Raw genomic sequence first — 11,816 nt, 5'->3', positions numbered from 1 at the left:
CGGCTCTGCCCGCGCCCCGCGGGAGTTCTCTCGGCAGCGCTGAGGTCGGCGGCTGAGCCCGCGGAGCGGCGGGTACCACGGGAAAATCAGCACCTGCGGCGCTGGCCAGCCGCGCCCCCCGCCCCCCCGCGGCCCCAGTCGGGTTCGCTCTCCGGCCCTGCGCCGCCCCCCCGCCCCTTAACCCTTTCCGCGCTGGCCCGGGGCGCGCGCTGCCCAGCTGGCCAGGCCGGGGGCGGCCAGCAAAGGGGCTCGCAAGTCAGCGGGAGCTTTACGGGCTCCCCGGCCCAGAGCAGCCCGCCCCGGCGCTGGGGCGCAGGTGTCCCCCGCCTGGCCTCGGCTCTCCAGCCCAGAGCAGAGGGGCGGGGCCGATCTGGCCTCAGACCCCCCCCCGCCCCCCGCCCCCCGCAGCTGTGACTAGGAGCGGCCGCGCGGCTCCCGGGTACAGCACCGCGGCCGCGCCTCCCGCGGGAGCCGGGTTTGCCCAGGGCCGCCCGGGCAGCCGGCGGAGCAGCAGCGCCTCCTCCTCGGGGCGATGCCGGTGGGGAGCGGTCGGAGGGAAAGGAAGCGCCCCGCCGGCAGGGCGCGGCTCCAGGGGCGGCGGGAGCAGGCGGCTGATGCCCCCGGCTCGCGGGAGAGCAGCCCTGGGAAAGGCCCGGCGCCGGGCGCTGCCCAGCTCGGGGACCAGCAGCCGGCCCGCTCCAGCGCGGGGCTGGCTGGGGGGCCGGCCGCACCCGTGCCCGGCCCCGCGGGCAGGAGATGCCCCTTTACGCGAGGCAACGGGGCCGTGAGCGAGCAGCAAGTGCCCCGCGCTTCCCCGGCGCCAGCAGCCGCCCCCCCAGAACGAGCCAGCCCGGCAGGGGGAAGCGGCTTTTATTATTCGCCAACAGAGAAACAGTCCGCACGGGGCGATCGCGCAGGTCCCGGGGCCAGGAGCGCCCCCCGAGCAGAGCAGCCGCGGTGCCCGTCGCATGGTGGCCCAGCAGGAGGAGTTATATAAATTACGCAGCCAGCGCTACCGCCTCGGCGCTGCCGGGGAATAAATAGATAAATAGCCCCGTGCTCGCCGGTAGAGTCTGACCTTCACGTTACCTTTCCCACAGAGGCTTTTTACATCCAAATGTACACCGGCGCCCCGCTCCCAGGGCCAGGCGCCGCGGGCGCGTCTCAGGACGCGAAGGCGAAGGGTGGCTCGTTCTCTCTGTTGTTGGGGGATTTGTTGCTCAGTTTTCTGGGGTCTTCGGGCGTCCACACTTTAGCGGTTCGAATGATGTTCTGTTCCTTAAGCTGCTTCTCATCAGTCCATGACAAGGAGTGCCCCGCCAGAGGCGGCAGGCCGTAGTCGGGGTCGCTCGGAGAAGGTGACCCTGGAGAGGGAGAGGACAAGGGAAGGAAATATTTTGGTATTCACCGGTGGGAACCAGCCCCACCCCCCGCCCTCCCGCTTCTCTCCGGGCGTTTCAGGGGCATTTCCCCGCGGCGGGCAAAGGCCAGCAGCTTTCCTGGGCTTGGAAATGCCGGAGCCCTCCCTCTCCTGCCGAGCAGGCGAGCGGCGGGGAGTGTCTAGCCGCAGGCTCTCTGCGACGTGCCCTGCCCTGAGACTTGCGCGAGGAGAGAGAGAAGCAGCGGCCGCCGGCCGGGCGCACGTTCCTTCCTTCAGGCGGGCGCTGCGAAGGAGAGCGGACCCCGCACCTGTGCCGGGGATGTGGCAGGTGTTAGCCCGGCCCCGGTGCTCGCCAGGGAGGGATCTGCGCCTGGGCGCCCCCCTGCCGCCCACTTACTTGTGCCTCGGTGGCAGATGATGACTTTCTTGGGCTGGCTGGGGCTCTCGCCGCCGGCGCTGCGCAGCGGCAGGTCCGACTGCACCAGCTCGCTGAGGAAGTTGATGTAGCCGATGGCCAGGCGCAGGGTGTCCACCTTGGAGAGGCGCTTCTCGTAGGGCAGCGTGGGGATGTGGGAGCGCAGCCCCTCGAAGGCGTCGTTGATGGACTGCATCCGCCGGCGCTCCCGCACGTTGGCCGCCTGCCGCAGCTGCTGCAGCTCGGCCTCCGAGCGCACCCGCCGGCGCCGCTTGGCTGCGCTCAGCGCCTTGAGCCGGGCCCCGGGCGACAGCAGCTCCGCGCCGGCCGCCCCGCAGCACTCGTAGGGGAGGCCGCCGGGCGAGGAGCAGCCGGCCGCGGCCGCCCCGCAGCAGCAGCCGCCCTCGCCCTGCGCCCCGTCGCGGTAATAGTCCTGCAGCTGGTGGCTCAGGAAGTCCACGTCCTGCTCCAGCAGCTCGTCGGCCTCCAGGGGGTCGCGGGAGGACTGGTCGGTGAAGAAATCCTCCTCCTCGAAGTAGGGGGGCGAGGAGAAGGAGTCCAGCCCCCCGGGGAAGTGCTCCAGCAGCACCGGCTCCATGCCGCGCCAGCCGCCGGCAGCCAGCCTCCCGCCGAGCCGCCGCCTCCCGCTCGCTGCGGGCGCTGCCCCGGCCCCGGCCCCGGCCCCAGCCCCAGCCGCTCGGGGCTCTCGCTAGGAGGCGGGCTGGGGACTCGCTGGAGCGCGGGGCTGGCACGCGAGGATTCTTATACCTACATCCCCAGGCGCGTGCCAGTGACCACCCGCGCCAGCCAATCAGAGCGCGCGGGCCGGGGAGGGGGACACCTAGGAGCTCCTGAGCGGGGGAGGCGGGGCGGGGCGGGGCGCTGCCCGCCGTCCCCAGCGGCTGCTGCAGCCCCACCTGGCGCCGCGGGGCCCTCAGGTGTTGGCAGCGGCCAGGGCGCGCGGCCCTGCGGGCTGAGCTGGGGGGGGGGCGGCGAGGAAAGCGACGGCCGCTCCCAGGCAGTCTGGCCGCGCCAGGTCGCTGGGGCTGCGGGCCGGGCTCCCTGGGCTGCCCGTCCAGCCTCCGGGCCCGGGGACAGCCGGTGCGCCGCGCAGTGCGGGGCTTTGGGGAGCGCCGCTTGGCTCCAGGCGCTCCTCGGGCTCTTCTGGTGGGGGCGGCGCACCGCCCACGGCCCCGGGTCTTCCTACCCCGCTCAGCTCCACCTAGGCTGTCTGCCCGCCTCCTCCAGCCCGCCCTGGGGACACGGCTTCCGCCCGGCCCCTGAGCCCGTCGGGGCAGAGCTTGAGCAGAACCTGCTCCCCTGCGGCCCTTGTGGGCACACACTGCGCTGCCCAGCAAACGAGGGGCGCCCCTCCCTAGCAAACACTTCCAAGGCGCCTCAGCTCGGGGCGAACACTGGCAAAGCCCACCCAGGCGCAGTGCGGCCGCCGAAGGGGCAGAGCTCTTTCCGGGCTCGCCGGCGGCTCTGTCCGGCCACGGAAATACTCTGAATTTAGTGGCAACGCGATTTCTTCCGTCCCGGGGGGGAGCCCCGTCAGTCCGTCCCCGCAAGCACGAGGAGAAGTCCTGGGGCACCTCCCACGCTATCAGACAGTCGGGAGCAGGAGCCTTCCTGGGCAAAATCCCGCGTGCGTCTGACCGAGCGCGTCTGCGCCCACCGAAGCTTGTGCTCCGGCAATCGGCTGGTCTATAAGGCGCCCCAGGACTTCTCAAATTAGCCGGTGCCTCCAGGAGCTCAGCCGCGGTACTTGCCGAGCAGGCCCCTGATTGGTGGGTCGCCCCAGTGCTCGTTCATTATTTTATTGACGTGAGAAGCGAAGACGCTCTAACATCAGAACGAATCACATCAGCTTCTCGCGTTTGGGCGCGTATCGATTTGGACCGTATCGGATCGGACGCCCCCTCCCTGCCCTGGCTCCCTGCGCCCGCGGGGCCGAGGTGCTGTTAATGAGTCTCCAGCGGGCCTGATTGATTAACGCCTCCCTGAGCCCGGCTGGGTGAACGGGCTCCCGCGTCGGCTGAGCTGAAGATCCGCTCTGCGCAGCCGAGCCCGTGGGAAGTCCCTTTCCCTGGCCGTGCTCAGCCCTCGGCCCCGACTGGAACCGCGTCCTTCCCGTGTCAACCCAGCGGGACGGGAAGGTAATAAATGACATCGACTTCAAAGCACCCAACGCACTGGAGATAACGCCAGGAAAACGGGCCTCGCAGCGGTGAACAAAGGCCTGGTCCGGCTGGGGGAGTCCCGAGCGCCTGCTGTACCCGAGGAGAGCTGGGGAGGTGCTGTCCAGAAACATGACCAGGGATGGCGCAACTCCTGCACGTGCCCCTTCGCTGCGCTGAGGGCAACCAGCTCCGAGGGACGGGAAGAGGCTGGGGGTGCTGATACTGGCCTATTCTCAAAGCATCGCCTACTGCGGGGCTCTCCTGGCCCTTGTTTCCCTTCCCTGCGAGGCGCGAGTGTGACCGCCCACAGGGGGACTCGAACCCGCGCCTTCTAGAGCTGAGCTCAGGCACCTCCACAGCTCCAGCTAAGGGCCAGGGGCCGCGCGGCTGAGGCCGTGGAAGACCCTTTATTATGCCTCCGTGACATGGCCTCTGTCCCACCCCGCGCCGGGCAGGTTCCACGCGCGCCCGGGAGCCGCGTGCGGACGGGGAAGGACCCGGCGGAGTTTCTCTCCCCGGCTCTGCGCAGGGGACACGCGCGCATGCGCACGGCGGTACTCGAAGGGCGTTCCCGCTCAGTCCGAGCCCGAGGGAGAGCCTGGTGTGGGGCGGGATGCGGGGCGGGCCGCGCCGCGCGGAGCCTCGCCCCGGGGAACGGCCGGGAGCTGGCCCGGACTAATGCTGGGGCAGGGGCGGCGCCCAAGCCCCGGAGCTGCGAGGCGCTCCGCGAGCAGCGGGATCCCCGCGCCAGCCCCGGGTCAATAGGCGTCTCCAGCGGCCCCCAGCAGCCCCGGGGCCGGCGGGCAGCGGCGGAGGTGCCTCTCCTCGGGCGGAGCCCCTGGTCTCGGGCCGGGCTGGGCGGGCGGGGGCAAAGGGGGCGCGCTGCCCTTGGCTCCCGCCGGCACCTCGGCGCTGGGCGCCCTGGCCGGCAGCAGGCGGCGGGAGAGCCGCTCCCCTCCCAGCGGGGTCTCCGCCGCGGGCATGGGCGCCAGCCGGCCTCCCCCGCCGACAGACCGGCTCGGCCTGTGGGCTGCAGGCCGGGCGGTGCCGTTCGCCGCTCTCCCGCCCGTGCCCCGGGCCGGGCTGCCCAGCCCCGCGCTCCCCGTGCACGGAACCGGGGCTCCAGCCGTGGCTGAGCCCGCGCAGGGGGCTGGGAGGTGCCGGGCGCCGGGGTGCTCCGCCCAGCGAAATCTCCCGGGGTCCTGGCCTGGCCTCGCTCACGCGGGGCGTCCCCCGGGGCGGCGCTCTCCGGGGGATCGGGGCGCAGCGCGGGAAGCTGCCCTGGTCCCCCCGCTGCCCGCGGCCGCGCTGGGGCACCCCGGGCGGGTGAAGGGTTAGCTGAGCAAGTGCTCAGCCTGGCGCACCGAGGCTACCCGCGCGGCTTCTGGCTCCCGCTGCTGCGGGGCGCTGGAGCTGCTCTGCCGGCCTCCGCGGGGCGGGAGTGGTGGGTTCCTCCCGAGGTGGGAAAAGTGCCCCCAAAGTTACCCGAGGAGAAGTGGAGCCGCATGGCGGGTGCCTAAGTAGGAGGCCGGTGTCCCTCGGGAAAACCACTCCGAGGCACACTGCACATCTGTACTGCGGCCAGCGGCCGGCGGGAAAGCAGCTGCGCTGTTACTGGTCGCTGCGCGGCTGCCTTTCCCTCCCCTGCCCTGAGCAAGCGCAGGTATTAAACACTCCCCCATCGCCTTTCCTGCCCCTTTCGGGCTCCCCAGGAGGCGGCGGCTGCGGACCACCCCGAAGAAAAGACGTCCCAGTTAAGGACTAGCGGAGGAGAGAAGCCACTGACCGCTCCTGCAAAGCGACCGCCGAGCTATGCTGGTCAATGGCCTCCCGCCTTCCCACGTGTAACGGTTGGCTGCCACCCTTGCTCATGGAAAGACTGGCCGCGATGTGACTGTGCCGTCACCCCAAGGTTCATCAGCTGGAAAGGCGCAGGGGCAGCGCCGTGTCCTTCACTCCGGCGGCGACGGCAGTTGTTTGAACTCCTGAAAAGTAAACACAGTCGGTGATTATCATCACACCTGTGCTCCGGTCTCCCTGAGGAACAAGGAAACCACAGCGGCAGTGAACAAGTACCGGCCCACTGACGAGAAGAGCCCTGGAATAACGCTGGTCCGGGGGTGGCTACAACGTTGTTTGCCTGGTGGGTGTTACAAACGTTTGGCTTTCAAGGTACAGGAGTCAGAAGGGGCAAACGCTGGCGGGGCCCAGGATCCAGGGAGCATGTGCAGCCCACACACTTCGGTGTGGTTAAGTGTCCCATGTAGACGTGCCTAGACCACTTCACAGAGCGAGAATAAGTGTCCTCTACAGCTGGAGCTCGGAGCCAGCTGGCCTTTAAGCTCAGACTGTAGAAGCATCTGCACTAAGCTCTAGAGGGCCCAAGTTTGAGTCTGTCTGTGGGCAGTTACAGGTGCACCTGACCTAGAGCCACCTTTGATACCTGCTAGGTGCTCAGGCCCTGACCACCCTGCAGTGTGAACAGAAGCGGCGGAGTAAGACCAAGCACTATGGGTCACCACACGGATTTAGTAGGCAGGAGATGAAATCAAAATACACGCTTTGCACAGTCAACCTCTGCAATCTCTTCCCAGATGCGGTGAGGGCCAGGGCTAGGGCAGAGCTCAGACAGAAGTAGTAGGTAAGGTGGTAGAGGATGGATAGCCCATACCAGGATGGACAAGAATGGTGCCGCTAGGCTCTACCAGAAGCTGGGACCGGGCCAGGGGCTGGATCAGCTGATGATTGGCTCTTTACCAAGCGCCTGCCCTTGGCCACTGTGGAAGACAGGCAGCTGGGCCAGGCTGAGCTTGGCTCTTTTGCCCTGAGAACCAGCAAGTCAGCCCAAAGACAGCCCCTCGCCTCCGCCCGGCTCTCAGCTCGGTTCTGGGACGTGGCTGTGTAGCGCGGGGCAGTCCCCTCCCGGAACGCCTCTCCTGGGTGCGCAGGAGCTGAGCTCCGGCCCGGCTAAGCGCCGAGACCTCAGCCAGAGACCCCACCGGCTGCCCGGGGAACCATGTTGCCCGGTCAGACTAAATCCTCCTGGTGGCCGAGAAGCTCCGTCGGACTCACGGTCTCTGCCCGTGGCCCCGTGCGTTCGGCAAGGCGTTGGAGCAGCATCGCCTCGTGGGCTCCTGCCGGTCAGCGCGTGGGTGGCTGTAGACCGGCGTTCGGACACTCCTCTGGCGCCGCGGCCCCTCTGCTGCGCTCCGGCCCGGCCGTCGGGGAGGTACGCCCGCCCCCTGCAGGTCCTGGCGGCCTGCTGACCCCAGGGAGCGAGCAAGCCTCGCCTTCTCCGCCTGTGGCGCCCCCTGCAGCAGCATCGCCGGCAGGTTCGGCCCCGCCGCAGCCAGTGAGCGCCGCGCCTTCCACGTGCTCCTGGGCAGCGGGGCCCGGGGCTCCGGTGAGTTACCTGAAGCGGGGCTGGTGCGGGGAGGGAAGACTCGGCAGGAGTTGGGCTTCGCGCAGCGTCCCGGGGGCCCGAACCGCTAGGGCAGACTGATCCCGCCGGCTGCTGGGCCGTGCGCTGGCTGATCCCCGCGGGGGGCTCAGCCCGGGCGATGGAAGAAGTCTAATGGGGGGGCGGTGCCGAGAGCCATTGAGACCAACTCAACCCGGCCTAGACCGGACGCCGCTGGGCCAGGGGGTGCTGCAGCCAACGCCCGGCAGCGTGCGTGCAAAGCGCGGCCACTCCTCCGTGCCACTGCGGCGCTGTAGCTCCTGTCGCTCGGAGACGGCTGAAGTAGACGGATTGGATCGGATACCCGGGTTCTTCGATCCAAGCCGGGCGGCACCGCCGCTGCTGCCCCCTGTGGCTGCTGTCAGTCGCTATGCCGCGTAGAGCTGGGGAAGCTCAATGCTGGTTATAGGCGAATCGTTCTGCCGCAATTCGGGCACGTTGAGTATCGGGCGCCTTCCCCCACAGCGGCGGCAGGAGCCTGCGTGGGAAGGGGGCGCCGCCGCGAGCACACGGACTGGGGGGAGGGGAAGTGTGACTTTTGCAAGGGCGGGGTTAGCTCTCGCAGTGCCCCCGGCCGGGCCCGGCCCGCGCCCCAGGGCTGGCGTTTGGTGTGGTCTCACTGGCTGACTCACGCGGCGGCCTGCCCGGAGGAGGAGCGGGCGGCGGGGCTGCAAACCCGTCGCTAGGAACCCGGCTCCCGCGCCCACCCCCAGCGAAGTAACCGGCCAGTGGAGGTTTGACGCATTTAGGCCCGACTCCAGCCCAGTACAAGCCAACAGGTGCCTTGCTGGGGGGTAGAGCCGGGCCCAGTAGCCCGGGGCTGCCGCAATCCTGAACCAACGGCAGCAGGACAATACACGCCTGTGTCCTGGGCCAGTTGGGCGTTCACGCCCGTGCCCCGATTAGCGGCAGGCCAGGAGCTGAGAGAGGCGCCTTTGGTGGAGGCCGTCGGGCTGTTCCAGGCGGGAGTCAGTTTTCCTCCTGGGGCCCCGCCCCGGCAGCGCCACTTTGCGATCAGCAGCGGCTGGAGACACCGGAGCCCACGCAGGGGGTACCTGTACTTGCTTTAGGCTCCAGCGCCGGGTTTCCAAGCCGCAGCTGCAGGCCCTCCTGCCTGGGGGCGGGGACGGGGTGAAGTGAGGCTGTGGTGTCAGCCGTCCCAGGCTGGCAGCCTCTTACCCACACGCAAAGCCTGGAATCTACTTACAGCCACTGTCCACAGCCGAGCAAAGGCGAGATCGCACCCGGGGAACTGGCTCGGAGTTACACCCGCCTCTCCCGCAGCCTTTCCTGACCCCCTGCAGGCCCGGGAGGGAACCCGCAATCTCCCGCCGTCCTGCCCCGGGCTGGCGAATCCCCGGGACAGGTCCTGTCTCCAGCCCGCCCACTCTGGCTGCCGAGGGTGGGTGGGTGAGTGGGTGCCCGGCGAGCCTGTTGTGTGCAGCCCGGAGCGCAGAGGAAGACGGGCCCCCAGGGGACCCGGAGGAAGAAAGCGGAGCGGCAGGCGAAGCCGGGCAGTCCTGCAGGCAGGCCGGGCACGAGGCGAAGGGCAGATCAGCAGCGCCAGGCTTTTGGTGGAGCGCCGGGGTAGCCCACAACGCACGGAACTGGCGCAGCCCCGGCTGTGCTGTCCGGCCGCGCCCCTTTTCCTGCGTGGGCCCCTTCCCTGCCCCGCGCCTTTGTCCCGAGCTCTGGTGCTGCTCCTCCGGCCCTGGCTGATAGGCCTCGCGGTCACAGTCCTGGGCCCTCCCCCCTCCCCTCCCGCTGCCTGCCTGGCCCCTGGCGCCGCTCGGAGGTCGCCGCTCGGGCGCCTGGGTCTCGGTTGTGCCTTCTCCGCCTCCCCCCCAACGCACCACCCCCCGCGCGTTAGGGCGGCCCAGAGGCGGGCGCAGGTGCCGACTTCGGGCGGGGCCCTCGCTTTTCCAACCCGCGGATAAGCAGCCGCTGCTGTCTCCCGCAAAGGGACACGGGCTCCCCCCGCCCGGCCGGCCATGGCCCCACTAGGGAGGGTCCTGCGGCCCGGAGGGGGCTCCCGCCCGGGTAGCTCACAGCCCGTCGCGCCTCGCTCCCCGCCAGAGGGCGCCGCATCGCCTTTGTGCAGCGCCTCTGTGCCTCGGTCGGAAACCTCGACGGCCAAGCAGAGTGGCGGACAACAGCTCTCCCGGTCTGCGCGCCGCCCCCTGGATGTGGCAGAGCTAAGGAGCTGCAAATGGCTTTTCTAAGAGCCACATGCAGCTCTGAGCTGCTGGCGACCCTTAACAAATCGAACTGCAACCCATGTTTGAGTCCCAACCCATAGCTTGGGAATCCCTGGTCCAGAGCCCCAGCGAGGGAGCTGAGGTGCTGTGTGTTTACTGTGCTACTCCTTCCTGCTGGCCAATTCCCCAATCTATTTCCAAAAGTACCTCCTTCCCAGAGGAACTGCCCTGCCATAGTTGTCCTTGTATACGAGCAGTGACCCATCTTTTGCAAGGTCTGACTCAAGCTTGGCTCAACAGGGAAATCCTTAGTCAGTTTAAACTCAAAAAGGATGCGTACAAGAAATGGAAACGTGGACAGTTGACTAAGGAGGAGTATAAACATACGGCTGGAGAATGCAGGGGAGTAATCAGGAAAGCGGAAGTATGATTGGAACTGCAGCTGGCAAGGGATGTGAAGAGTAACAAGAAGGGTTTCTACAGGTATGTTAACAATGAATGGGTTATCAGAGAAGGTGTGGGGCTGTTACTGCAAGAGGGAGGTAACCTAGTGACAGATGATGTAGGAAAAGCTGAAGTACTCGATGCTTTTTTTGCCTCAGTCTTCATGGACAAAGTCAACTCCCACATGACGGTCCTAGACAATGTAGTATGGGAAGGTGGAGGTCAGCCATCTGTGGGGAAGGAACAAGTTCTGAAGTATCTAGAAAAACTAGATGTGCACAAGTCCATGGGTCTGGATTTAATGCACCTGAGGGTACTGAGGGAATTGGCAGAGGTCATTGCTGAACCTTTGGCCATTATCTTTGAAGCCTCTTGGAGATAGGGTGAGATACCAGATGACTGGAAAAAGGCAAACATAGTGCCCATCTTTAAAGAAGGAAAGAAGAACAATCCAGGGAACTATAGACCGGTCAGCCTTACCTCAATCCCTGGGAAAATAATGGTGGGGATCCTCAAGGAATCCATTTTGGAGCACTTGAAAGAGGGGAAAGTGATCAAGAGTAGCCAACATGGATTCACCAGGGCAAGTCCTGCCTGATCAATCTGATTAGCTTCTATGATGAGGTAACAGGCTCTGTGGACATGGGGAAGTCAGTGGATGTGATATACCTTGACTTCAGCAAAGCTTTTGGTACAGTCTCCCACAACAGTCTAGTCCATAAGTTAAGGAAATATGGTTTGGATCCTTGCACTATAAGATGGATAGAAAGCTGGCTTGAAGGTTGGGCCCAATGGGTAGTGGTCAATGGCTCAACATCTGGGTGGCAGTCGGTTCCAAGCAGAGTGCCGCAAGGCTTGGTTCTGGGGACGGTGTTGTTCAACATCTTTGTTAATGACCTGGATGAGGGACTGGATCGCACCCTCAGCAAGTTTGTGGATGATGCAAAACTAGGGGGAGAAGTAGATATATTGGAGGGTAGAGAGAGAATCCAGAGTGACCTGGATAAATTGGAGGACTTGGCCAAAAGAAATCTGATGCAGTCCAACAAAGAGAAGTGTAGAGTCCTGCACCTTGGACAGAAGAATCCCAAGCATTGTTACAGGCTGGGACCGACTGTCTCAGCAGCAGTATGATGCAAAGGGACCTTGGGGTTATGGTGGATGAAAGGCTGGATGTGAGTTAACAGTGTGCCCTTGTAGCCAAGAAGACTAACGGCATACTAGTGTGCATTAGGAGGAGCATTTTGAGCAGATCTAGAGAAGTAGTTATTCCCCTCTATTCGACACTGGTGAGGCTGCATCTGAAATATTGTGTTCAGTTTTGGGTCCCCCCCCACAGTACAAAAAGGATGTGAATTTGCTGGAGAAAGTTCAATGGAGGGCAACAAAAATGACCAAGGGGCTGGAGCACAAGACCTATGAGGATAGGCTGAGGGATTTGTGTTTGTTTAGTTTACAGAAGAGAAGCCTTAGGGTGATTTAACAGCAGCCTTCAACTTCCTGAAGGGGAGCTCTAAAGAGGAGGGTGAGAAACTGTTCTCAGAGGTGTCAGATGGCAGAACAAGGAGTAATGGTCTGAAGTTGAAGAGGGAGAGGTGTAGGTTAGATATTTGGAAAATCTACTTCACCAGGAGGGTGGTGAAGCATTGGAATGCGTTGCCTAGAAAGGTGGTGGATTCTCCAGCCCTCGAGGTTTTTAAGTCCTGGCTGGACAAGGTCCTGGCTGGGATGACTT

At 65.7% G+C, this 11,816-nt stretch overlaps 1 protein-coding gene across 1 annotated transcript; it reads right to left on the bottom strand.

The window, feature by feature from the left end:
- Positions 1-1,164: 1,164 nt before the first annotated feature.
- On the bottom strand, positions 1,165-2,394 carry PTF1A (pancreas associated transcription factor 1a). Its single transcript, XM_074986279.1, has 2 exons — positions 1,779-2,394; positions 1,165-1,364 (listed from the first exon to the last, which is right to left on the bottom strand). The coding sequence occupies exons 1-2, from the start codon at positions 2,392-2,394 to the stop codon at positions 1,165-1,167; spliced, it is 816 nt and encodes a 271-aa protein (XP_074842380.1).
- Between the last annotated feature and the right edge of the window lie 9,422 nt (positions 2,395-11,816).

The sequence above is a fragment of the Carettochelys insculpta genome, chromosome 2 (assembly GCF_033958435.1).
Source record: "Carettochelys insculpta isolate YL-2023 chromosome 2, ASM3395843v1, whole genome shotgun sequence".
NCBI lineage: Eukaryota > Metazoa > Chordata > Testudines > Carettochelyidae > Carettochelys > Carettochelys insculpta.
Note: the sequence above shows the minus strand (reverse complement) of the source record. Positions and strands in the feature narration are given on the sequence as shown.

Coding starts and splice junctions, on each gene's coding strand:
- PTF1A (XM_074986279.1), bottom strand. CDS start 2,394: ATGGAGCCGGTGCTGCTGGAGCACTTCCCCGGGGGGCTGGACTCCTTC. Junction 1,365..1,778: donor CATCTGCCACCGAGGCACAA/GTAAGTGGGCGG, acceptor CTCCCTCTCCAG/GGTCACCTTCTCCGAGCGAC.